This window comes from Bombina bombina, chromosome 2 (assembly GCF_027579735.1).
Source record: "Bombina bombina isolate aBomBom1 chromosome 2, aBomBom1.pri, whole genome shotgun sequence".
NCBI lineage: Eukaryota > Metazoa > Chordata > Amphibia > Anura > Bombinatoridae > Bombina > Bombina bombina.
In genome coordinates this window covers 312,799,000-312,824,897 of record NC_069500.1, presented here as the reverse complement: position 1 = coordinate 312,824,897, position 25,898 = coordinate 312,799,000, and the positions used below count along the sequence as shown (strand labels likewise).

Below are 25,898 nucleotides of genomic sequence, written 5' to 3'. Positions count from 1 at the left end.
TCCCCCACCCCACAATTGTTCCCGCCATCTTAAGTACTGGCAGAAAGTCTGCCAGTACTAAATAAGAGTTTTTTGTTTTTTTTTAAATAAAAATAATAAAATATTTTAGCTGTGATGGACCCCTGCCTTAGCCCCAACCTCCCTGATCCCCCCTCCAGCTCTCTAACCCTCTCCCCTACCTAATTACCGCCATCTTGGGTACTGGCAGCTGTCTGCCAGTACCCAGTTTGGCCCCAAAAAAACCCCAAAAAGTATTTTTATTTTATTTTTTACTTAAAAACTATTTCTGTAGTGTAGCAGCCCCAGATCCTTTTATATTTTAAAAAAAAAAAATTCCCTTTTTTTTTTCCCCCTTTCTGCCCTCATTCATTGGTGTCAGTGTGGCTAATGGGTGCACGCGCGCCTATGCATGCTCACGTGCACACTCACCCCTCGTGCACGCGCATCGTGCACGCGCGTGCACCCTCACACCCGGCGGACACTGTCACCATCGCTACCGGTGCAGAGAGGGCCACAGAGTGGCTCTCTCTGCATCGGAGGCTTGTAAAGTGGTATTGCAGGATGCCTCCATATCGAGGCATCACTGCAATACCCTCAGAGCTGCTGGAAGCATTTGTGATCGCTTCCAGCACTCTGTTAGACAACTGACGTACCAGGTACGTCCATCGTCATTAACTGTTAGTTTTTGCATGACGTACCTGGTACGTCAGTTGTCATTAAGGGGTTAAAGGGCCATAATACCCAAATGTTTAAACACTTGTAAGTGATGCAGCATAGCTCTAAAAAGCTGACTAGAAAATATCTCCTGAACATCTCTATGTAAAAAAGAAAGATATTTTACCTCAAAGGTTTCTCAGTAGCCACCTCCCATTGTAAAGGATTTCTAAGCAGCATTTTAGTGTGTCTGTCCTAGGACAGCTGAAAGGATGAGCCTCGTGAACTCTCATATTATTTCACCAATCAGGTAAAGGAAGCTTACTATGAAATCTCATGAGAGTTAAGTCAAATCTCATGAGATCACAGTAAGAGTTCATGACCTCAGCACTGCTGATGCTGATTGGCTGCTGTTCATTTCTTCATTTTTTTTTTTTTATTTTTACCTGCAGTTGGGAGCAGGTGAAGTATAACTTTTTAGAACATACTTACTCTGCTGAGCTGAGGAGATTGTGAGGTAAAATATCTTCCTTTTTTACATAAAGATGCTCAGGTGATATTTTCCTGTCAGCTTTTTACAGTTATACTGCATCAGTTTCAAGTGATTTAGCATATGAGTATTATGTCCCTTTAAGTTAACCAAAGATAGAATGTTGCTTACCTGTGGTTCCTGAAGTGAAAATGTACAGAGTTGCAGCCTTTATAGTGCTGACGAAGCATAAATGCTGCGGTACTGGCTCATCAGATACTGATTTCAGTTTGTCTATGATGGTGTTAACACCTTGCAACGGTGATTCTTTTGCCATTATCCAAACACTAACATTATCTTCTTGCAGATTGGGAAGGATCTCCTTAAGTGTGTCAAGCATATCTGAAAAATAAAGAAAAAGGTAACTTATTTATGTTTTTTTGTGCTGCAAAGACATGGCATATTGTTACATGGCTCAAGAGGCAAACATCTGAATCCCAATAAAAGAAAACGTCTGGAATTTTGTGTGAATATAAATAACAGACCTATGCCAGAATAGAGAAGAGCGCACAAACAAAAACAGTTAAATGTTCTGGCTGACAAGAACTTGATTATTTGAATACAATGAGATTATTATATGCTCAAATATAAAACAAAACACCACACACAGGGGTCAACTTCACAAGCTCCTTTGGAAAAAAACAATAACAACAACATAAAAACTGCTTAAAAATGATAAATAAATAAAAAGTTTGTTATAAAATATATTCCCCTTAATTTTCATGCAATGCTCATAGTATATATATATATATATATATATATATATATATATATATTATATATATATATATATATATATATATATATATATATATATATATATATATATATATATATATATATATATATATATATATAGTATAAGAGTGTGTCATATAATAAAGAAATACAATATTTAATTGGGCCATATCCCATCTTAGTGTGAAATCTGTGGGGCTGTGGGTGTGGTATGAGAGCTAGCAGGATTGAAATCTTTACTCTGGCACTCAGAATACAATAAAGCCTTTTAATGTATGAAGAATGTTCTCTTAAAGGGACATGGTACACAAAAAAAAAAAAATCATGCATATGAAAGAGCTACATTTATTATATATTTTTTGCCTTAAAAAAATGCTGAAATAGAGATGTTTTCTTCTTTGTCTGTGTTTCCATAGTCCCCTATCATTCCTCCTGTTTTGAGTTGGAATTTTAATCTTAAAGTGATGGTAAATTTCAGAGTATAAGAATGTTGCAATAAAGAATATATATATATATTAGTTTGCAAGTAAAACCACATAATTAAGTGTGAATATATTTTATAATGAAAGGTTTATAATCCTAATTGGTATTGTCTGTTCCTCTGCCACCTTCATTTCCTCTCTTGACTGGGGCTGTGATGTATGTATGTATAGAGCAGTCCCACCCACTCTCTACATAGGCTTTCTATGGGCTTTAAAAGGGGCTGGACTTCAAGATTGCCAACTGACACACATGTTGATTGGATGTTCACTGGAATTGGCATAAAAAAAAAAAAAAAAAAAAAAAGTTCATCCATGTGGGCCGGCATAACATTGTAATAGAAGCATTATTATATGCACTAATTTAGCCCTTTCACAAATGGATTTAAAAAAAAAAAAAAAAAAAAAAAGTAGACATATTTTTTTAATGGCAAAGACTACATTTATGGCATTTAAAGTTTGCCATCACTTTATGTATGTATTTACATACACATAAATCTTTAGGCATGTATATATCTCAATGTTAAAGCCCTTTGCCTGCCATATTTTTTTTTAACCCCTGAGACCTCATATTTTTTAGCCCTTATAACTTTTGTGTACAATATTTTTTTAATAATATTTATTGTATAGTGTTATTATGAGTGTACCTATACTTTGTAATCTATTTTCAATGTGTTTTGTGCAACTTTTTTGTTTTGCGACAGTTAAAAAAAGCTCTGAGGACACGGTAATCATTCTAGCTCAAACGCATTTACTTTCAACTCATAATACCAGCGCAAACACCTGCTATAAACTCCTTATTTGTGCTCAACTCGTAATCGGGCCCTTTATGGGTACATAAAACAAAAAAAATATATATGAATTTAATACTAAAAAATGGGGGGGATAAAAAATATAAAAAAAATATGTCCTGATTTTAGGGATAACTCATATCTAAAATATCAAGTATTTTATAGCAAACATAGACTAATTACTACCTGCTAATTACTATTCTTTGAAATTTTAACAGCAGTCACCAAATCCAAAACTGCTATACACAAAGGTAAAGGTATTTCTGGGAAGTAGACACCTCAATGTATTTACCTAGATCACTGGTTTTCAAACCTGTCCTCAGCCCTCCCTAACAGGCCAGATTTTGAGGATATATGAACTAGAGCACAGGTGAAATAATCAGCTGATTAGTAACCATGGTTATTTTACCTGCTCTCATCCAAGGTAATCCTGAAAACCTGGCCTGTTGGGGAGGCATGAGGACAGGTTTGAAAAACAGCGACCTAGAGGCATTTTGACAGTTAAAATTTAACCATTTTATTACCAAGGGCAGAAAATAAAGTAAAATGTGGGGATTAAAAGCAAACAAAAAATCTGGAATGTATTTGAAAAAGGTCAGTACAATATGCAATTACAATAAAATAATAATTATTAAAAGTACGTAGATCTGTATATAAAAACTATTTAACTATGAAACTAAGATTTAGCGGAAGAACATAATAGGAATCCTTTAGTTAGAACACTGTGATAAGTATTTGTGGTTTCACGGAAATGAACACATCCTGCCATTAAACGGAGCATACATATTCATTCTTACCTTAAAAAGAACAGCAAGCTTTCAGCTTTGCTAATCTCAGAGGTATAGTAAGTCAAGAAACACATCAGGCAAACAGATGGGAGAGGCAAAAAAATACATATTCTACCAAACAGAAACAGCTTCTCATTAGCCTGTTCATGAAAATATTCTAATGATAATTTGCACAAGGTTATAAAAAAACAAAAACAAAATGTATTATATATCATTACAAATTTGTGAAAAGGCCATTGCGTTACCTAAATTAAATCATAAACTGCAGCTTATGCATGAGAATAGATCAGTTTGCCAAGTTATGACGATCTGTATAAAAGATATTGTTGCTACAAGGTGCTATTTCTGGGATACCTTACGGGTGTGGCCGCTGTCTGCAGCCCTTTAAACAGCCGGCATACAAGGAATGGCATCGGTCACTAAGGGGATAGTATTGATGATAATTGTAATGTTTATAACAGAGTAGTTCTGTTGTTGTACCATTCATTAGACTTCTGCAGCGCCAAAAAATTCAGTTTGTCCGAATCGTTCGGAACAAATATTTGGGGGAAATTAGTTTCCCTGAATATTCGTCTGCTGCACTATTCAGTATTTATAAAATGAATTAGTGACTATATTTTTATATATTCACTTTACTGCTCGGTCTTTGTTTTGATTTAAATTAAACGAATACTGAATATTCATGAAACATTCACATTCGTTTTCATTAAACAAGAGTAAATGTTCCTTTGCTACAGGTTAAAAAGATCACCTGTAGGATTATAGTTACCTCTAGCGTGCTGGAGAGCAGCGCTAACCCCGATCCTTCTTCTCAAGAGCCCCGGGCCGCACTAATAAGAGAAGCCTCATATTAGCTCAGTGAATCCCAGGGCCTGTATAAAAAGGACCTTCTTCTTAACGAGCGCTCTGGGTTCCACTGCGCTAACCCTCCTATTGGCGCAGCCCAGAGCTCTGAAAATAAGGATCAGGGTTAGCGCGGCTCTCCAGCACACTAGAGGCACGTATTAAACCCCTTAAATGTCATTTATAGAAAACAAATTAATACTGACAAATGTCATCAGTTTTTTTTTGTTTTCTTTAGTTAGTGCATTTATTTGGATATTTGTTTAGTGAAAACAAAATGAATATCCATTATTCTTTATGAATTTGCATTCGGAACAAAACAGATGCACATTTCTACTGTTCATATTGCTCTTTTTGTATTTCTCACTAGTAGGAGAGCTTTACTAAGATTTTGTTATTTGCCCCACTCATCTCACTGGTAGGTTTATACTTCTTAGTTCCAGAAAAAGGCAACACAACCAATGAAATCAACTTCTATTTCTGTTCACCAGGAGTAGGTACAAAATACAAGACAACGTTTCTGGCTACCAACCCTTAGTCATGTCTAAGGTATGCAGTAACCTTTTGGCGTGCACAACCTATTTACTTGGGTGCTGGATCTCATATGGCATTATAGGTTTATACTTAGCAGTGTGTTATATGACCTCAGTACATTATTGTATGCTGGTCTTTTTCCCCCTCTTACTTTGTTTGTTCTTTCTCTTTCGCTCACCTCTTGGGTCTGCTGTTGTGAGTGCCCTCTGCTGGGCCAGTACATTTATTATTTACAATTTAAAAAAAAAAAGTTTCCAATTTACTTCTATTCTCAAATTTGCTTTCTTCTCATGGTATTCTTTGTTAAAGAGATACCTAGGTAGGTGTCTGGAGCACTACATAGCAGGAAATAGTGCTGCCCTCTAGTGCTCTTACAAATGAATAACATTCTTGCAAAAATGCTGCCATACATTAATTTCTGAGGTGGCTTCATTCTCCCAAAAGAAGAGGGGGTTACTATCCTGATATAAAGTGAATCACAGGGAAAGTGCCAGGTAAAGTGTTGCACTGTGAAAAAGTGTCACATAAACATGTGCCAGATATAGGGCCACAGTAAAATATCACAAGGAAATTATGTCACAATAAAATGTGCCAAATAAAGTTTTATAGCCGCAAGGAAAATATGCCACAGTGAAATGAGCATAAGCTCTGTATCTTTTGAAGTTAAAAGCAGAAATGTGGTAACAAATATTAGTTCTCATTTTTTTTCACAATAATAAAAAATGATGTATGTTGTGCAAGTATTTTTCTCATTAAGTTATTTTCTTTATTATTTGTTACTCTTAACATTTTTAAAAATTTGCTGCATTTTCACTATGTAAAATAAATTCATGAAAACAAAAAATAGATCTAAAACAGATATGTTACATTCTGGGACATACATATTACTAGGTTAAAAATAAGTCATGCATGTGTTGTAGCTGGGCTACTTAGAGAATAAAAATGTATGCTTTTAGGTAGTGATGCACCGAAATGGAAATTCTGGACCGAAACCGAATCCGAAAATCCGGGATGCACTTGGCCGAAAACCGAAACTGATACCGAAAATTTATTTTTTCAAATTATTTTCAATTTTTTTTTTTTTTTGCATAATTAGAGCCAATAAAAAACCCATACTTTTATTGAAAGTAACACACTAAAATTGGACAAAAATATCTTAAAACAATAATATGCTACACAATTTTACCAAGAAAAAAAAAAAAAAAAAAGGCAAAAAACAATGCCATTTTTGACCAAAATGTTTCTGCGACCAAAATTTTGGTGCATCCCTACTTAAAACAATTATAAATATCAATATACTGTATTATTCTTCATTTAGTTCTATGTAACAGAATCATATTTAACAGGTTTTTTTTTACCAATTATCCAAATAAAGTATAATCCTAGAAAACTCATTATATGCAGAACAGTAAGTGAAGTAATAAACAGCAGCTCTAGGCTAGCATCAAATTTGAAATATGCTACACAATAATTTTACCGAAACTAACAGGCAAGAAAACCGAAATAGCCAAAAATGCCATTTTCGGCCGAAACTTTCTGCGGCCGAAATTTCGGTGCATCCCTACTTTTAGGGGTACTTTCTACAAAAAGGATGAAAAATACTGAATTAGAGAATGAATTTTGTTCCTTGTAATGGCGCTTTAACAATGTGTTGTGCACCTTATGGGACATAACAAGTGCATGTCTGTGTTCATTGGCTGATAAGTTGCACTGTTTTTGGTGACCAGTTGCATTTCTTAGAAACATAAAATGACCCACTTTAAATGCAACAAGTAAAAATAACTTTAATGTCCCTTTACAGGGACACTAAATACATTTCATGCACCTTTCTCTAATAATTGGTGCTGTTATTTTGAAACCTAGGTTACATTTCAGGTATCTGAAGTAGAGTTCCTGCACATGTGCAAACAGGTCAGCACTGGAATGTAGTGAAAGATAGATTTCAACATTGCAGCACCCACGATTAGGGGGAGGCGTGAATAATATCAATACTATGGTAATAAAATGTATTTAGTGTTTAAAGTCCTATTAAATAGCATAAGCAGCATTCCAAGTGAGAAGTGTGCCAAGTGGCAAAACTGGTAAAGGCAGAGAGAGGTGCATGGGCGAACATCTCAGCATCCTCTTGAGATGAAATATGGTTTTGACAGGGGCACTGGGACACTCACAGTACCATAAATAATCAGAAACTGGTGCACTTGAGCTGCTGAGAAGATTAAAGAGGAATAGATCAGTGGGACCTGAGACAACTGCATATGGAGCCTGAAGTAGGAGAAAGGAACACTTTGAAGACGCAGAGCAGTAACAGGAAAGGTAAATCCTGAAAGAATGTGTAATAAATGCTTGAGGATCTCCTTTCTGGCATATGCAACTATCTAATATCTTGTACAGCCTCCATCAATACACACAACAGCAACACAAGAATGTTATTGCAGCCCGCTGAAACCTTATTTCTCAAACAAACCCCCAATGATAAGGACAATACCACCGGAGCTATTTCCCAGGTGAATGTATGTGATAGAATCAACCTTTTTTTTTTGGTTCTGCACTAATAGTTTTATACATGCTGAGAGCTGTCACCTTAAACAATGGAAGCATAATATTCATATTGGACAAAGTTAAAGGATTCGAAAAAAATGCTCTAGAATGTCTGATTTTGAAAATCAAATTGAGACATTAATAAAGCAGTGGTTAGAGCAAAAAATACTGATAGAAAAACTCTTATCATATAAACAAAAAAATGTTGAGATTGAGCATGGACTGACAGAAGTGCCTTTCATTACTGAATTTAGTAATGATCATGGAATTATTAGAAATATATATATTAAAAGCTGACCCAATAATAGGGGACAAACTTTTACCCACACCTAAGCTAATATTTAGAAAAACAAAGAATTTTAGATCCCTGTTAGCACCTAGTGAGTTTAAAAATAAAAGCAAACATGCTAAAGTAAATAAAGATTTATTATTTGGGAATAAAATGTCAGGATTTTACCCATGCTATTCATGTAAAGCTTGTCAACATAGTTGTAAAAAACGTACACTAACTATAACTACTACAGGAGAAGAGTTAATGATAAAATACCTAAGTAGATGTACAACCAAGGGAGTGATTTATATATTACAATGTACCTGTAAACTAATTTACTTTGGTGAAACAAAAAGAATGCTAAAAGACAAGATCAGGGAGCACATCCTTTGTATAGAAAAGAAGGCAGAAGACACAAGACTCTATAAACATTATAAAGAGGTTCATGAAGGAAGAGTAAAAGATTTGAAATACTGGGGTATACACAATGTTAAACTAAATTGGAGGGGAGGTAATATAGAAAAATATCTCCTATTGAAAGAAGCAGAATATATTTATAAATATTACACTTTACATCCAGTAGGTTTAAACTCTGAACTGGATATTTCACCTTTTTTATTAGATTGAAGGCATTTTCTACTAAATGTTACTCCACTACACACATTGCACTTCATAACCATTTGTATCAATAATCATTATTATTTTTTAGACGCATTGCACTTGCCTTGTTCTATTTCTCTATGTACTGATTAAATTCACATCATAGTCATTTTCTATTGTTTTGTTAAAAAAAATTGAATTATAAAATTACAATTGATATTTGTGACACTACTTTTTAAACTATAATGTTTGATCACATATTTTTTCAAACTAAATATTATGCTTTAATACAACATAGGTAACGTGTGTTTGTAATTCCCCATATATCTATATTGCCAAATACCACCTCACATTTATGTGTTAAACATTGCCAATACCACCTTTAATATCAATTAAAATTATTGACCAATGGAAAAGTTTGATTACACCGGACTGCAATTTCTTCATCTTGAAAAAGCCCTCACATAGCAAGAAATGTGTTGATGTTGTTTTGCTAAATGCAGCCAGATTAATCTTTAATATTCCTACTTGTACTTTTGCAAATACTTTCTGCCTAAAACAGAACTTTATTGGGACTTTATCGAAGACTAATCCAGGTCATAATACTACAAACCGGTACAGTCAAAAATCTGTGATAACGTTTGTAAAGTCCGCACTGAATAATGCTAAAGAAAATCTCAAGTTCCGGCAGAATTTCATCAGGGACATCTCTAAAGATTTTCCAATATCAAGCGTGCAACTGCATTTAAGAGCCTCTTAAACTGAGAGCGGACAAGTGGATCAGCTGAAGTCTTTAAATGTGACATCATCCAATAGGATCAGAGCAACTTGACAGATCCGATGCACGTGACCTAACGGAAAGAGGCGCAAGATACACGGAGGACAAAACGGCTAGTAAGTCTGGTCCTGTTCCAGTGTTTACTGTACACGCCAGAAGCCAGGTACTGCGTTTTTTATTTTAGCATGAGATTATTTCTACGCAACCCACTAATATTTGGTCCGGATTATAACTACTGTCTGGAACTGTGTTACTATTCACCTGGAAATACATGCACTTTGTTTCTATTTTTGACTCTCAGTGGTGACAATATTTAATACTTTGTTTTTATATCGGAGACGTCCGATCGATACTTTTTATCTAATCTGTTGCTACTTTTATTTAATTTATGTATACTGCCTTGTTAATCTTTGCTAGATTGTAATACATTTTTAAATTACCCCATTTTGGGCTATTTTAGAATTCACGTATTCAACACATATTAGTTATCTTTACCTTAAGCTTTGAGCGCTCCTAAGTATATTGTGTGTTTTGCTTTTATTTTATCCTAATTGTAGGGGGTCTTTTAGGATCTTTAGGAGATTGGTAAGTGGGCCCTGCGCGCACTTTTTAGTCTGCTAGAATATCAACTAGTTCCACGTCTTAAAACCATTAAAAAAAAATGAACGGGCCCCAATTAATGATTTACCTGATAAACATGGGAAATAAAACTAACTTGAGGGCCGCATATGGCTCCCGGGGGCCGGTGTTCTCTTGAGAACTGCAATTCATCGAAAACTGCAATCTGACGTCACTTCCGGTGAGTCTTCTATTTTAATATCTGTTTTGCCTCTGTCTGGGGGGCGCTCCACCAATCCTCTGGCCTTCCTTGAACCCCCCAAGTGGAGGCAAAATAGATAGTGAAGATAGGTAATTACAGTGCCCATCTGATGGGTTGTCACTAACTGGAAATGGACCAATCAGATGTATGGAATCACCGGAAGCGACATCAGATTGCAGTTTTCAATGAATTGCAGTTCTCGAAAGAACACCGGTACTTTGAGAACACTGGTCTAAAGGACTCAAAATCACCAACCTTCTTTTATAAAAAACGCTTCCTTTTGTATAAAATTATAATCTGTTTGTTTGGTGTTTCCTGTTGCAAGGACAGCCCCTTTTTTTTTTTTGCAGGCTTCATTATAAAAAATATGCCTCCAATCACAAAGTGTTTGCTCGCAATAAATTTACAATTTACTATCAGCATTTCACACTCCCAAACACATGCGCACATGATAAACTTATACTACGCATGCGCATATAAATAAAGATACACATTGTACACATTTTATTGCTCGTTAGACTAGGGAAAAAAAGGAATTTGCATATGAATGGTTGTGTGAGAGAATAACATCCGCTTCTTCTATAGCCTGTGTGCTCTGAGGAGATGTAACTGGTGCTGCGGAGCAAAATTAATCTGTGCATGTGGAGATCAATAGAGGGAAATATTTCACATTGAGCATGCCCAGGAAATGCGCACTTCTGATAATACCTATCGGGATAGATACAGATCATAGGACTGCATAATTAGTTAAAATGAGGGCTTGGAAAATATTACAATTTTAAATGTATAATACAATAAAACGGAACAAAATTAATAAAATATTTGCTTATTAACATAAAATGCAGGTAAACTTTTAAACACTTAGGAGAAACCTTTCATGCCCCTTTAACTTTAATGCATTACTTTAATTTCTAAAAAAAAGAATTACAGTACAGGGAAGCATTTAACATATGCATGTTTTGTTTATGTTTATTTAAATTAAACTTTCTGCATCTGCAGCTACCAGCCTGAACCAAGTGTTGTGTAGCTTTTATTTCCCCCAGTTACGACCAGGTGCTGCAGGAATAGGTTTATTATAATATTAAATATTCTAGAACAAACAGTAATATTCTATGTTTCCCTGTATGCCAGTCCTTCATGACAATCAGACGCTGATCTCAATGCTCTATCTTCCTGGGTCACTAAAGCAGTAATGGTGGTTAGGGCAACAATTTGGTCAATTTGCAGTAATTTTGCGGCATAATGGCATTGGTTTCTGGGGTTCCTATATTTTCACATGGTTTCTGCTTGTTCTGAAGAAGCGTCCCAATATTCCAGAAATGTCAATTAAACTTATATATGATAAATCACTGAGCGCACATTTTTTATTGTTTTACATGATAGTAAACTTTTTTCCACCACCCAGGTAGATATAATACACAAACAATACATACATTTTTGGATCCTAATTTTTTTGCCTGACATCTACATTTTAAAACTATTTTTTCAAGGCTTGGGAGATGGTGAGAATGTATTTGTGAAATACTAAATATCTGTCTGCAAACATTTTATATATAGTTACACTATTGTATATACATTGTATTATGATTGTCATTACATAAATAAACTTTATTTATATTACTATATTCAGTATTTTGTTTCTTTCTGGTGCAAAACCTAATACAATAGGACATACAAGTGTATCCAATCTTTACCTATTTATACAAGTTCCTTTTATTCAAAGGCCTCTTTTTCATACTGAAATTGGCCAGTCAAGAGAGCAATTGGAATGTAATAGCTATTCATAATTACATTTAAATATTAGACTGTAATATCTAGTAATAATTAAATGTAAAATCACTAATGACAGTGAATGACTAGTGGTTATTTTGTTATACTTATGCAACATCTGTTAGATTTACAGTAGGAGTTATCAAATGCAGGAACAGGGAGTTTCCCCTATAAGAGGCCTCACATACTGTAAAGTTCTTAAAGAGAAAGCGACCTAATCAGCTATATGTGAACTAAATAGTAAATATTTTAAGCATTAAAACTTTTGATCTGTCAACATAATAGGGGTCTTCTGCATCCCATTTTAAGAGAATTAATATTACCTATGGTTCAAGTCTTTTAGTTTAAATAAAGTACTAATTGCATTGTGTATATTAACAACTAAAAGGCCATAAATGTTAAAAAAAAAAAAAAAAAAATTATTTTTAAATACAAGAGCTGAATTCGCCCTGCACTTTGCATAATTAAAGGGACCGTAAATGTAAAAAAATGTTACATAATACTGCACTATATGCAGAAATACGTAACATTATCTTAGGGGCGCCTTAAAAACAAAAAGAGATGTGAGAGATTTAACCCCCCCAAAGGTATAATAACGTTTTTCGCCAGCCTCGTATGATTTTTTTTTTTCTCTATTTAAAGTGCCTCATGGGTGTGCTGTGTAATCAGAGCACGCCCGATCGAGGCATTGAACTAAATGAAGCTCGCTCCTGTAGCTGTAGGCTGCTGCTTTACCCAGCGCGGGAGCCAACTATATTTAGTCCAACGACTCGATCCAGCACGATGTGATTAAACAGCACACTCCCGTGATACGCTTTTGAAAAGAAAAAAGAAACAGAATCAGAAGGGGCTGGCGAGGAGCGGAAGGTAAGCATACCGTGGGGGGGGGGGGTGTTAAAACTCTTACATCAGTGTCTAGGAAAATGTTACATAATTCTGCACAGTGTAGAATTATGCAACATTATATTTTATGTTTACTGTCCATTTAATGCTGCATACAATTCACCTGTAATTCTCCTATTCTAGTTGTATGGTACACAGCATTAGCTATGCAATGTGCAGGACTTACAGCTCTTGCAGGAAATATTTACTGGGTTTGGCCCATCATAATTGAAATGTTTCCATTTACCTGCTATTCACCTCTTAAATGACCACTGTAAGTTCAATGTAATTTAGCTTTTTTTTGTATTTTATTTGTTATAAACATATTTGCCATAGGATGTCATTATGACTTTCCTACCTGATTGCTGCAATCTTTTTTTTAAATTAATTTTTCCGAACCCCCTCCGTGAGTATCTGCCGCTGCTATCCAATCCGGTGTGCAAACCTCAGTTTGAAGATGGCTGCCGAATTTTGAAAAAACGCATGCGCGAGATTGTCAATGACGTTGTACAATGTCACTCCCTTCCAGACCTGCGTTATTTCCTATGAGGTGCTGGTAATTACGGCGTCAGTAGGACAAAATGTGCAAGCGCTATTTGTGCCGTTTTTGTGCACAGCCGAATGTGTATCAGTTTGTATTATAATGATATGCATAGGCGGCGAAAATGATTGGTTAATGTTTACATATACGTAGGTGCTAAAATAGTGGGCTGGATTGTATGACTTTATCAACGAAAAATAAAAAATGGTTTTAGAAGTAAATGAGGCTTCGTTTTGAAAGAGTTTAAGGTTGGTAATTTTACTTTCATAAATGTTTAGAATGTGTTATTTACAAAAAAAAAATGTGAAAAGTTTGTAATCCTTTAAAGGGACATGAAACCCAAATTTTTTCTTTCGTGATTTAGAAAGAGCATGTAGTTTTAAACAACTTTCTAATTTACTTCTATTATCTAATTTGCTTCATTCTCTTGATATCCTTTGCTAAAAAGCATATCTAGATAGGCTCAGTAGCTAGTGATTGGTTGCTGCACATAGATGCCTCATGTGATTGGCTCACCCATGTGCATTGCTATTTCTTCAACAAAGGATATTTAAAGAATGAAGCAAATTAGATAATAGAAGTAAATTGGAATGTTGTTTAAATTTGTATTCTCTACCTGAATTATGAAAGAAAATGTTTAGGTTTAGTGTCCCTTAATTGAATAGGCAAATATAGAGATTACAAGGTCATTGGTGTCTCAGGTGAGCAAGACACCTCTGTCCTGGAATTTGACTTCTTACATCTCAGCAACAGGGCACACATGAATCATTCTTTTAATGCAGATTTTTATAAATGATGTGCAGCTCATGTGTACACCAAACAACTCTCTCCTGCTGCACATAATACTACTGGAATTATTATACCTTTTTTTTTTTCTTTTGTTACACAATCCTACACAGGACATTAAATAACCAATTGTAAAGTGGTGTATGTTGCCAAAGGTGATGTGTAGATGTGTGCTCTAATGGGAAATGGGTCCCAACTCTGGATGTATATGAAATATTTTTTTTAAATACCTAGAAAAAGAAAAATACCAGATAATGGTTAATATCTTCAGGTGTGTTTCAGAAAGCACAGAAATGATAAAACACATATGGTTAATAATATCTTCAGGTGTGTTTCAGAAAGCACAGAAATGATGAAACACACATGGACCAACGTTTTAAGCAGAAGTGGTGGAGAAAAGTCAGAAAATCCTTTTAAGAATATCTCTTATATAAACAAATAGAAAAGCATTTTACACCGATTTGCTATCTCTTAGCTGACAATAGCTATGTATAGCTTACAATAGAAAGCTATTATGAGCTCTTACCTGCTCCGGCAATAAGTAGCTTTGCTCCACAGCTATGAAAACAATGCAGCAGGGATCTGGATCTGATGTTATAATTAAGAAATGCAACCATGCAGCCAAGCTTAGCTAAACCGAACCACACATTCAAGAAGTCCGGCTCATTGTTCATGAGCATGGCCACTGTGTCACCCTTTTTTAGACCCCCATGTTTCATAAAAAGTTGAGCTACCCGATTGCTCCTTTTGTCTATATCACGGTAAGTAAAGACCTGACCCTCATACACCAGAAATACTTTATCAGGTATCCTTTGTGCTTGTTGCATAAAGCGATCCACGACAGTTGTTACTTTGCCAGTTCTCTTGTACATCTCAATTTGAAACCCATATCTCATCACTTTTAGCAAAAATCTTAGGTCAACCCAGAAGAAAGGGAAAAAGCGCCTCTGTACAACATGCAGAGCTGCCAAGCCTGCTAGAAGTCCAGTTATCCAAGACAAAGCCATGGTAGGTCAAGTGCAAATGAAAATGGTATAAAAGTGCACACAGATTGATATCTGACAATTAAATCGACACGTGCATTATTGGGTTCTGAAGTTGTTACATAAATAAACCCAGCCTATTGAATAGTAGAGAGCAGGATGTGATCAGCGGTTAATCCCAGGAACAGCCTTCTTATAATGAAGAATTAACCGTATAGGAAGTGTCACAAAGTAATCCCATCAACGATTTGTGCCCTTGGGTGATAAAATAATCTGCAATCTTTTGCTACGCTTCACTATCTCAGTTCAGTCCCTATAAATTGTTGGCATCCGCATGGCTTTTACGTAACTTGACAGAAAGAGCGAGGGACACTGTGTTCTTGGTTCCATGTTTTGCTAACTCGTCTGCCTCTAAAACAACATCTTCCAATCAGCCCGAGACCGCATAAAATTGTCCTGTTCCTTTAATTAAAAAAAGCACACTCCCTATTGACTACAGGCCACCTCCTATTTGTTGACAAGACAACGATTTGTTACACCCAGCTAAGCGCCTCAGATTGGAGCTTGTAACCCGCCCTGGTAGTTGGGTGGGCGGGGCGAATACGAAAGGGAACGTGGTACGTTATGTGCTGGTTATGTGAACGTCTTTTAAAATTCCAGAAATAACAGGAATTATGCAATGCAGCATGTATACTATATATATACATAAATACTGACTACTTCTGGTTTCCGCATTTAATGGTGAAAAAGCGCTTTAATGGATACCCGGAGTCTATTTGCGTTATTATTACATCTATTCCTAGTTTTCGGAATCAAGTCTGCATTATGTAGCGTAGTGACTGCAGCCTAAAAATATGCTTTTGTGTTGTGCATAGATACCGTAAGTAAATAAATGGCAGAACAAAGGGTTATAATAAAGAATAAGTTGATACAGATGGAATTTGCTACTCAGCAATGCTTGAATTGAAAAACAATATTATTTTCTCTATAATTTACCTAACCAATGTTGCTGTTTTGTTTTCAGCAGACCACGTGCTGTTATATACTAACTTATAATGAATACATGGCAAAATAAAGGGTTAAAGAATATGTCGATACAGATAGAATTAAAGGGACACTGTAGTCAAAAACGGAATGCCAATTAACCAGCAGTATACATCTCAATCTATCATTTTCTAATGTGTATTCATTAGCAAATATGAACCGTTTTAAAGATATTTATTTTATACATAACTAATTTTTCCAAACCCACTTGTATATCAGCATTTACGGATTCCCAATCCGTGCTGACAACTGCAGTTGGAAGATGGCGTTCTTTTGACGTATTGCGCATGCGCGAGTTGTCTCCACGTCACATGATACGTCACCATCTTCCGAACCAAACAAAGTTTCTAATGCGCATGCGTTAGTTTGTTCACGACCGCAATGATCTCTAATTTAGTGCTGCTAATTGCGCATGCGAAAAGAGGTATAGTCTATTGCGCATGCGTTTAATGGCGTTAATTCATTATAATTATATGCAAGTAAAAAGGATACCATTGGCGGTTTGATTATGCCATAGACGGCCCACATTTGTGGGCTGGATGACGTGATGTCATCTTAAAATAATAAAATGTAATTTTATGAAAGAAGGATGCTTCGTTTCAAGAAATAAATAGGTACATTTCATAGATAATATCATTTATCTTCAAAACAGTTATTGAATTTTACATTTAGTAATAAAAAGTTAGTTATCCTTTAAAGGATATTCCAGCCAAACCCAGAATTCACATGGATGCATTTCAATTTTGAATAGAAACATTTTTGTATTATACATGTATAAGCAAAAATGCTTCTAGTAAAAGCTATAGCTGTTTCAAAGGTGTATTTAAAGGGACAGTTTACTCAAACATTTTCTCCCCTTTAATTTGTTCCCAATGATCCACTTTACCTGCTGGAGTGTATTAAATTGTTTACAAGTAGCTCCTTTACCCTTATATTGGCATTTGAAATAGTTAATTTGACATGTGGTATCCCCACCTATTCTGAAAGTTTGTGGCTGCGCGTACCAGCTATAGATAAGCTGTGCAAACACAGCCAGCAGAAGAAATTACACTCCCAGTGTGATAAAGCAGAGATAAGGTAATAAATTGTTGATTTTCCTTTGTTCTCTCAAAGTATTGGTGATTGTTTTAAGGACAGATATAAGATAAAGAAGCAGGTATATGTGCACAATGTGATACAGTAATGAGATCTGATTATACCTACAAGCTCAACCTATTTTATTAGGCTGTGGCTTCAAAACACAAAATCAGAGATTTAATATACAGAAATAAACCTTAAAAAGCTAATTTTCATACATTTTTTACTCTGCAGTTGGTAAAAAAGCAATTGTAAACACATTAAGGGAAAAACTATTTTACAGTATACTGTCCCTTTAAGTATGCTCTATGTACCAGAATTTTAAATACAGCACTTCCCCAAAGAGTCTAAAATGCCTTTATCATCTGGTAATGACTGCATTTTTTAATTGTTGACACAGCTGGCGTATAGTGCTTAAAGGGACAGTCTTCACCAGAATTGTTATTGTTTAAAAAGATAGATAAACCCTTTATTACCCATTCCCTAGTTTTGCATTACCAACAGTTATATAAATACACTTTTTACCTCTGTGATTACCTTGTATCTAAGCCTCTACAAAACTGCCCCCTTATTTCAGTTCTTTTGACAGACATCCATTTTAGCCAATCAGAGCTGGCTCACTGGAACTCCACGTGCGTGAGCACAGTGCTATCTATATGACACACATGAACTAACACCCTCTAGTGGTTAAAAACTGTCAAAATGCCCTGAGAGAAGAGGCAGCCTTCAAGGGCTTAGAAATTAGCATATGAACCTCCTAGGTTTAGCTTTCAACTAAGAATACCAAGAGAACAAAGCTAATTTGGTGATACAAGTAAATTGGAAAATTGTTTAAAATTATAGTCTCTATCTGAATCATGAAAGTTTATTTTGGACTAGACTGTCCCTTTAAAAAGATAGATAATCCCTTTATTACCTATTCCCCAGACTATGCAATTAGTTAAAGGAACATGAAACCCAAATATTTTCTTTCATGTTTCAGGTAGAGAATATAATTTTAAACAAATTTCCAATTTACTAATATGATCTAATTTTACTTTATTCTCTTATTATCCTTTGAAGAAGTAGCAATGAACTACTGGGAGCTAGTTAATACATTGGGTGAGCAAATGACATGAGGTATTTATGTGCAGCCATCAATCAGCAGCTCCGGAACCTACCTAGGTATCCTTTTTAACAAAGCAAACCAAGAAAACAAAACAAATTAGATAATAAAAATGGGAAAGTTCTTTAAAATCCCATGCTCTATCTGAATCATACAAACACATCAAAAAGATCAGAAGCGCCAAGTATTCTAATATATTCAAACACAGTCTAAAATCCTAAAAGATCACAAATTCATAAATTTGTAACATTCAAAAAATCATAAAGTGCAAAAAAAAAGTGGACCTATGTTGCAAAAATGAAAAAATAACATTAGCAGCATATAGAGAGTTCATGTAAAAAGATCCTAGTTTGTAGTAGACATGATCCTGATTTATGCAAAAGTGTTTCCAATGAACGTCAACTGGTCCTCCTTAAAATGCAACTCCCTTCTTGGTCACTGGTGTGATATCAGTGAGTGGTTAGAAAACTTGCAACTAAAAACAAACGAAATATAGCGCAAGGAGAAAGATACCATCATGGTGCAGTATATCCAATTAAAAGTATTATTTATTACATAGACAAAAAACAAACTCACAAGTGTAACCTCAAACAATTTGAGGTATAGAACAAAACAGAGGGAGGCGCTCCCAGAATTGCTGGAAAAGGCAAAAGTTCTAATATCTCCCAGCTGACCTTGTCTATATTATAGAAAGAGGTAACTGGCTGGGAGTGTGCTTAGAGCATATTACAACATTTAAATAAAAAAAAAACCCTATTCAGAGAATAAGTGAAATAAGTATAAGTGAAACGCGACTGCGTCAGGGGCTTCGTGTTTATTTTAACTGTAAATTTTAGACTATTTTTATTTGTTGTTGTAACATTTGTTGTAACATTTGGGACATATTGTGGGAAGGATAGGGAAGGGATTTATAGCATATTTAGTGTAAAAAAAGTGGCTTATCTACCCTAATATAGGGCAATACAGGACACAGTTCCTAAATAGAGGCTCTTACATTTACCTAATATTATTGATTTTTCCCCTCCTCCTCATATGTGATAAACTACCTAAAATCAGCAACATTGAAGTACTTTATACAAGTCACAGTTACAGAGTTGTGTCTTTAACTATTTTTCTGGCACGCCAGATACTTCTATTTCTGCTGCCTTTTTTTTTTTTTGTATATATTTGGTTTTTGAGTTTTACATAACAATAAAAGAAAATGATAATACAATTGAACACAAAGAATAATTGGTGTGATTCATACATAAACATTAGATGGCATCTTTTAAACGTAGAGGAAGTCATGGGCTTCCTTAGTCTACAAATGACTAGTCCAGGTGATATTTAGTCTTTTCATATGAGCAAAAAAGATGATCCTGGCAAGCATCAACATATGTAAAAGTTTAAAGTTCGATGGTAATGAACAATGCCAGGTCTGATTTCGATCGGACCTTATTTCAGAGTTATAATAGACTCTAACATTTGAAACAATGATAAAAATAAAAACATAAAATAAAAATAAAACAAATAGAAATAAATAAATTAAATGGACTGAAACAAAAATTAAAATGTTAAATATAAAAGGTTAAGTGTAAGTGTACCCGGGTAATTAGTGCGGCAGGTCATCAGAAAGTGTTCGGCACCCTTTTTTAAACTAATACTAGTAAAAGTTAAATTTTAAGTGGAAAAATATATACTTTATGTGTAAAAAGAGCATACTTTTCCCTATTCTCTCAATAGGGTTTTTTTCTTTAATTTAAATATGAGGTATAGAATCAGATTAGGCGTTAGTGCAGGTACTCCTACTGCACACAGGAGCGCTATTTGTATCCCACAATCTGTAACCACAAATACACACAAGCTGTAAGTCTGCATTCAGCTATTTTTGGAGCCGTTTTTTTTCTTCTTGGGAATATGCAACACTGTAAAATCTGTGCAAAGTTATAATTGTAAATGAAAACGAACACAAAAAACTAATTACAAAAAAAACTTTTAAAATCAAAATAATTTATGTGAAAGAAAAAATAAAGGAATTTGAAATAAAACTAAAAACTTAAGGTAAAATGATGGTGCAGTGAATTCTGGTATCCACATTGTAATAAGATATACAACCTGTCAAACGAGTAAGGTTACTTACTAATCCTATGATGCTACATCATGATGGTATTATGGCTGGTAGGAAATGACAGAGCCCTGGTGGGGACTACTTTGACTTCAACTTTGACACAGAAAAGAGCAAGTCATTGTCATGTTAAACCACACCCTTTGTGTTAGAGAGCTGAAAGAGAACAATCCCACAAACCTCAAAGCAAAGCTGTCATCAACAGGAATAGAAGTTATTCATGGCTAAATATAAGGAGAAAAAAGAGCACCATTGATATAATCAGTAGTGGTAGCCCTCATGTGAAGCAGCAAGCTAGGGCAACTAGTTGTATATAATATATATTTATATACAATGCAAAAACTGTCTTGTAAATGTGTTTTTATTGATACAGACTTGTCCACTACACTGTGTGACTTGCAAGCATTTGCCCTTAACCCCAAGTTCTATACACCAGGTGCTGCAATAATTAATTTTATGATTTCACTGAAAATTCAAAGAGCAACCCTGTGTATGACAGAAATGGTAAGAAAGGCATGCAGAGTAACCCTTTGTAATGATAGATGGAGTAAATAGGTCTCAGTGCCTTATGTGTACCAATATCTGCATGCTTTTACCATTCTCGCATACTTTGCTACGTTTGTGTCTGATATGCCATCTACACATAAGTGCATACTGTAAGAGAAGCTCTCTACCAGGCACGAACAACAGCTTAGTAGTAACTTGTTCAATGGCGAGTTACCACCTAGAAGCAGCCTCTTTTAGCCAAATTGTGCTTTTCACAACATTCCTGAAGAAGATCAGTCTGATCCCACCTAGCCAGGTCAGTCGCCATAGAACAATCTACTGAGCTGTTGTTCATTCCTGGTAGAGCACTTATGAATGCATAAACAAACAAGTGAAACATGAAAAATAAAACTACTAAATACCAGCGCTTCCTAATAGTGTACAAAGTAAATTTTACAAATGTTAAAAACCTCAAAGTGTATTCCTTTAAAAGAATAAATGTATAGCAAATTATTGTCCCAAAATGATAGTTAATCCGTTAATAAAATAAGCTGTTAAAACATGTGACATGAGCGCAACCCACTCTAGGTGCTATACATTTAATGCAGATGTAAAGAATTGAGGTGCTTCCATACCCTCTATTAGCTCTTGATGGCTTCTAATATGTCTCTCGATAAATTGGAAATCACACAATAGTGAAATGTCATCAAGACACTGAGGTTACTAAAAGGAAAGTACTCACAGGTCCGTCCGACAACGCTCCGCTATTACTGGTGCTCTAACGGACCAACACAACACACAGCTATAGCACGCCAACAAACAGAAGATTACATCTGTAGCGGAGGAATGAACATGGAACACTGGAGTACACATATATTTGTTATGCATTTATATCACTTCTAGTAAGTTTTTTTATTTTTTGCGCACTTTGAGTATTAAATTTACTACACCCAGAGAGGTTTGCGCTCATGTCTCTTGTGTTTTAAAAACAAGTGAAACAGTAGCTGAATGTATTGATAGCAATCTGGAAGGCTGGGATCCATTACTGATTCTGGATCAAACATGCCCAAAGCTATAGGTCTACTGGAGAAGAGAGGACATGGAGATACGGATCCAGAAAGTCCAGACTTTTCACAGTGCTCCTGCTCTGGCTAACCTCTGACAAATCCAAATAAGACTTACAAGATGAAAGTCCTTCTGATGTACATTATGATCAAGGTAAGTTGCTGGCTGTATTCTAATTTGACTCCAACCTTCCACATTTCCAAACTCCTGATGTAATAAACTAATTATCTAGCTAGTTAACATTAAAGGGACACTGAACTCAAATTTTTTTTTCGTGATTCAGATAGACATTTTAAGCAACTTTTTAATTTACTCCTATTATCAAATTTTCTTTATTCTCTTGGTATCTTTATTTGAAATGCAAGAATGTAAGTTTAGATGCCGGCCCATTTTTGGTGAATAACCTGGGTTGTCCTTGTTGATTGGTGGATAAATTCATCCACCAACAAAAAAAGTGCTGTCCAGAGTTCTGAACCCAAAAAATTGCTTAGATGCCTTCTTTTTCAAATAAAGATAGCAAAAGAATGAAGAAAAACTGATAATAGGAGTAAATTAGAAAGTTGCTTACAATTGCATATCTGAATCACAAAAGAAAAAATTTGGGTTCAGTGTCCCTTTAACTCTCTTATATTACTTAATACCAAGTATTATCTTGCTTATGGACTGGTTGCGAGTGTCTACTTAAGTTAATGGTACTAGCTAGTGACTCTTCACCTGCCCAGTATTTAGGTGTAGCCCAGAAAATCTCTATCTAATCTATCTATATTAGTGGTACAGTAAAAAAATATTGGTGACATAAGTACTTTAACATAGCTTTTGTTAACATTTTCAATTCACTCCAGATATAAATATGACAAAAGTGCAAGTACTGCTTTATGAAAATAATACCTTGTGATCATTATGAATAGGAGGATCTGAAGGCTTGTAGTTGCAAAAGGCAGGTGTTTTACAATATGCACTAGTAAAAAATGCCAGGGAACTTTGAAACTACTGACAGGAAATTCAACTAACTCACTATATTTCAGATAATGTGATTAAGATTTTTTTTTTTTAAGCAGAATTGTTCATAACTCACATTATTCCCACTGAAGCAGTGCTTCTATATGTGTCACTAATGCAGATGAGAGTACAGAGGATTTGTTTTCCCTCACCTTTTTACTCGCAATAATACCTTATCTGGAGTAGAGACTGCCCACATAGTTCAGCAAACATGTCCAATTGCCCTTGGGCCACAATGAAGTTTGTTTCCCCTCAAAACTCAGAAGCATGCAGTCAGGTAATTCATTGCATTGATATAATATCTATTATGGTTATCTTGGAAAATCTATACATTGCATAGAAATAAAATGGCTTTTACTTTCCATTGGCTACTGAATCTGCTGAATTGTTTTGAGAAATAGTCTTCACAATATGCATAGTAACATAGTAGATGAGGTTGAAAAAGAAAGAAGTCTATCTAGTTCAACCTATACAAATTTTAATATACTTATAATCCCATTAAAAAAGGTGACCCATTTAACACAGATAATCATATCCCTGAATTCTATTTCTACCCAAATCTAAACCATTGTAATTGTATCCAAGGTATTGCATTTACTATATACCTCATTAGGTAATGATTTCCACAGTTTGATTGCTCTTACAGTGAAAAAACAGTGAACTGTACTCCATACTCAAGGTGAGGTCTTACCAGGGATTTATATATTGACAGAATTATGCTTTCCTCCCTTGCATCAATGCCTCTTTTAATCCATGCTAGTATTTTATTAGCCTTAGAAGCAAGTGCCCTGCATTGTGCACCCATCTATAGCTTGTTATCTATTACTACTCCCAAAGTAGGTTGCCTGCTTATTTTTACTTCCAAAATGTAGACCCTTGCATTTTCCAGTATTAAATCTCATTTTCCATTTACCTGCCTATTCTAATTTTTGTAAAGCAATTTCATCCTGCATTGACCTAATGACCTTACACAACTTTATGTCATTTGCAAAAATAGTGATGTTGCAATTTAACCCTTGCTCCAAGTCATTAATACAAATATTAAATTATAGTACAGTACTGATCCCTTGGGGACTCCACTGATTACTTTTGTCCAAGCTGAGTATGATCCATTTACTACTCCCTGTCTTTTATCCAGTTATTTATCCATGAGTTGACATTTTCAGCTATTCCCAGTCCCCTCATTTTTTACATTAATCTTTCAAGTTGCACTGTGTCAAACACCTTTGCAAAATCTAGGTATATCACATCAAATGAATCACCTTTATCTATATTTTTACTTACTTTCTCGTAGAATCTAATTAGATTAGTTTGACATTATCTCTTTCTCATAAAACCATGCTGATTTGAACTCATTATCTTGTTTACATGAATATACTCATTAATATAATCCTTTATAATCCCTTCAAGTATCTTCCCCACTATTGATGTCAGACTAACTGGTCTATAGCCACATGTGGCACCACATCAAACTTTATTCCAGTCCTGGGTTACTATGCCTGAGGATAATGAGTCTTGAAAAATGAAGAGAGTGTATCCTAGTAATGTGACGGTTCACTGTCCAGAGCCAACACTGCAGCCGTCAATACAAAAACTGTCAATCTCTAAATTCAAACGCCTAGATTTAGAGTTCTGCGTTTGCCGTCAAAACCAGCGTTAGGGGGTCCTAACGCTGGTTTTGTCCTACCGCTGGTATTTAGAGTCTTGTAGGTAAGGGTCTAACGCTCACTTTCCAGCCGCAACTTTTCCATACCGCAGATCCCCCTACGCCAATTGCGTATCCTATCTTTTCAATGGGATCTTTCTAACGCCGGTATTTAGAGTCTTGGCTGAAGTGAGCGTTAGAAATCTAACGACAATACTCCAGCCGCAGGAAAAAGCCAGGAGTTAAGAGCTTTCTGGGCTAACGCTGGTTCATAAAGCTCTTAGCTACTGTGCTCTAAAGTACACTAACACCCATAAACTACCTATGTACCCCTAAACCGAGGCCCCCCACATCGCCGCCACTCTATTAATTTTATTTAACCCCTAATCTGCCGACCATACACCGCCGCCACCTAGATTATCCTTATGTACCCCTAATCTGCTGCCCCTAACATCGCCGACCCCTACATAATATTTATTACCCCCTAATCTGCCCCCCCCAACGTCGCCGCTACCCAACTACACTTATTAACCCCTAATCTGCCGACCGGACCTCACCGCTACTCTAATAAATGTATTAACCCCAAAGCTAAGTCTAACACTAACACCCCCCTAAGTTAAATATAATTTTTATCTAACGAAATAAAATAATTCTTATTAAATAAATTATTCCTATTTAAAGCTAAATACTTACCTCTAAAATAAACCCTAATATAGCTACAATATAAATAATAATTATATTGTAGCTATTTTAGGATTTATATTTATTTTACAGGCAACTTTGTATTTATTTTAACTAGGTACAATAGCTATTAAATAGTTAATAACTATTTAATAGCTACCTAGCTAAAAGAAATACAAAATTACCTGTAAAATAAATCCTAACCTAAGTTACAATTAAACCTAACACTACACTATCAATAAATTAATTAAATAAACTACCTACAATTATCTACAATTAAATCAACTAAACTAAATTACAAAAAAAAACAAACACTAAATTATAAAAAAAAACAAACACTAAATTACAAAAAATAAGAAAAGATTAC

General features: G+C 35.1%; 1 protein-coding gene and 1 long non-coding RNA gene across 2 annotated transcripts in view; one reads left to right on the top strand and one right to left on the bottom strand.

Moving 5' to 3' along the window:
* Positions 1 to 15,844, bottom strand: part of SLC27A6 (solute carrier family 27 member 6) — a 239,303-nt gene extending 223,459 nt beyond the window's left edge. The window contains exons 1-2 of the mRNA XM_053701645.1: positions 14,869 to 15,844; positions 1,316 to 1,525 (exon numbers count right to left, since the gene is read on the bottom strand). Coding sequence (XP_053557620.1) covers positions 1,316 to 1,525; positions 14,869 to 15,349 — 691 coding nt within the window. The 5' untranslated portion in view covers positions 15,350 to 15,844. The remainder of the gene's footprint in view (positions 1 to 1,315; positions 1,526 to 14,868) is intronic.
* Positions 12,880 to 25,898, top strand: part of LOC128648781 (uncharacterized) — a 98,455-nt gene continuing 85,436 nt past the window's right edge. The window contains exons 1-2 of the long non-coding RNA XR_008400625.1: positions 12,880 to 13,000; positions 22,214 to 22,359. This is a non-coding gene — a long non-coding RNA (uncharacterized LOC128648781). The remainder of the gene's footprint in view (positions 13,001 to 22,213; positions 22,360 to 25,898) is intronic.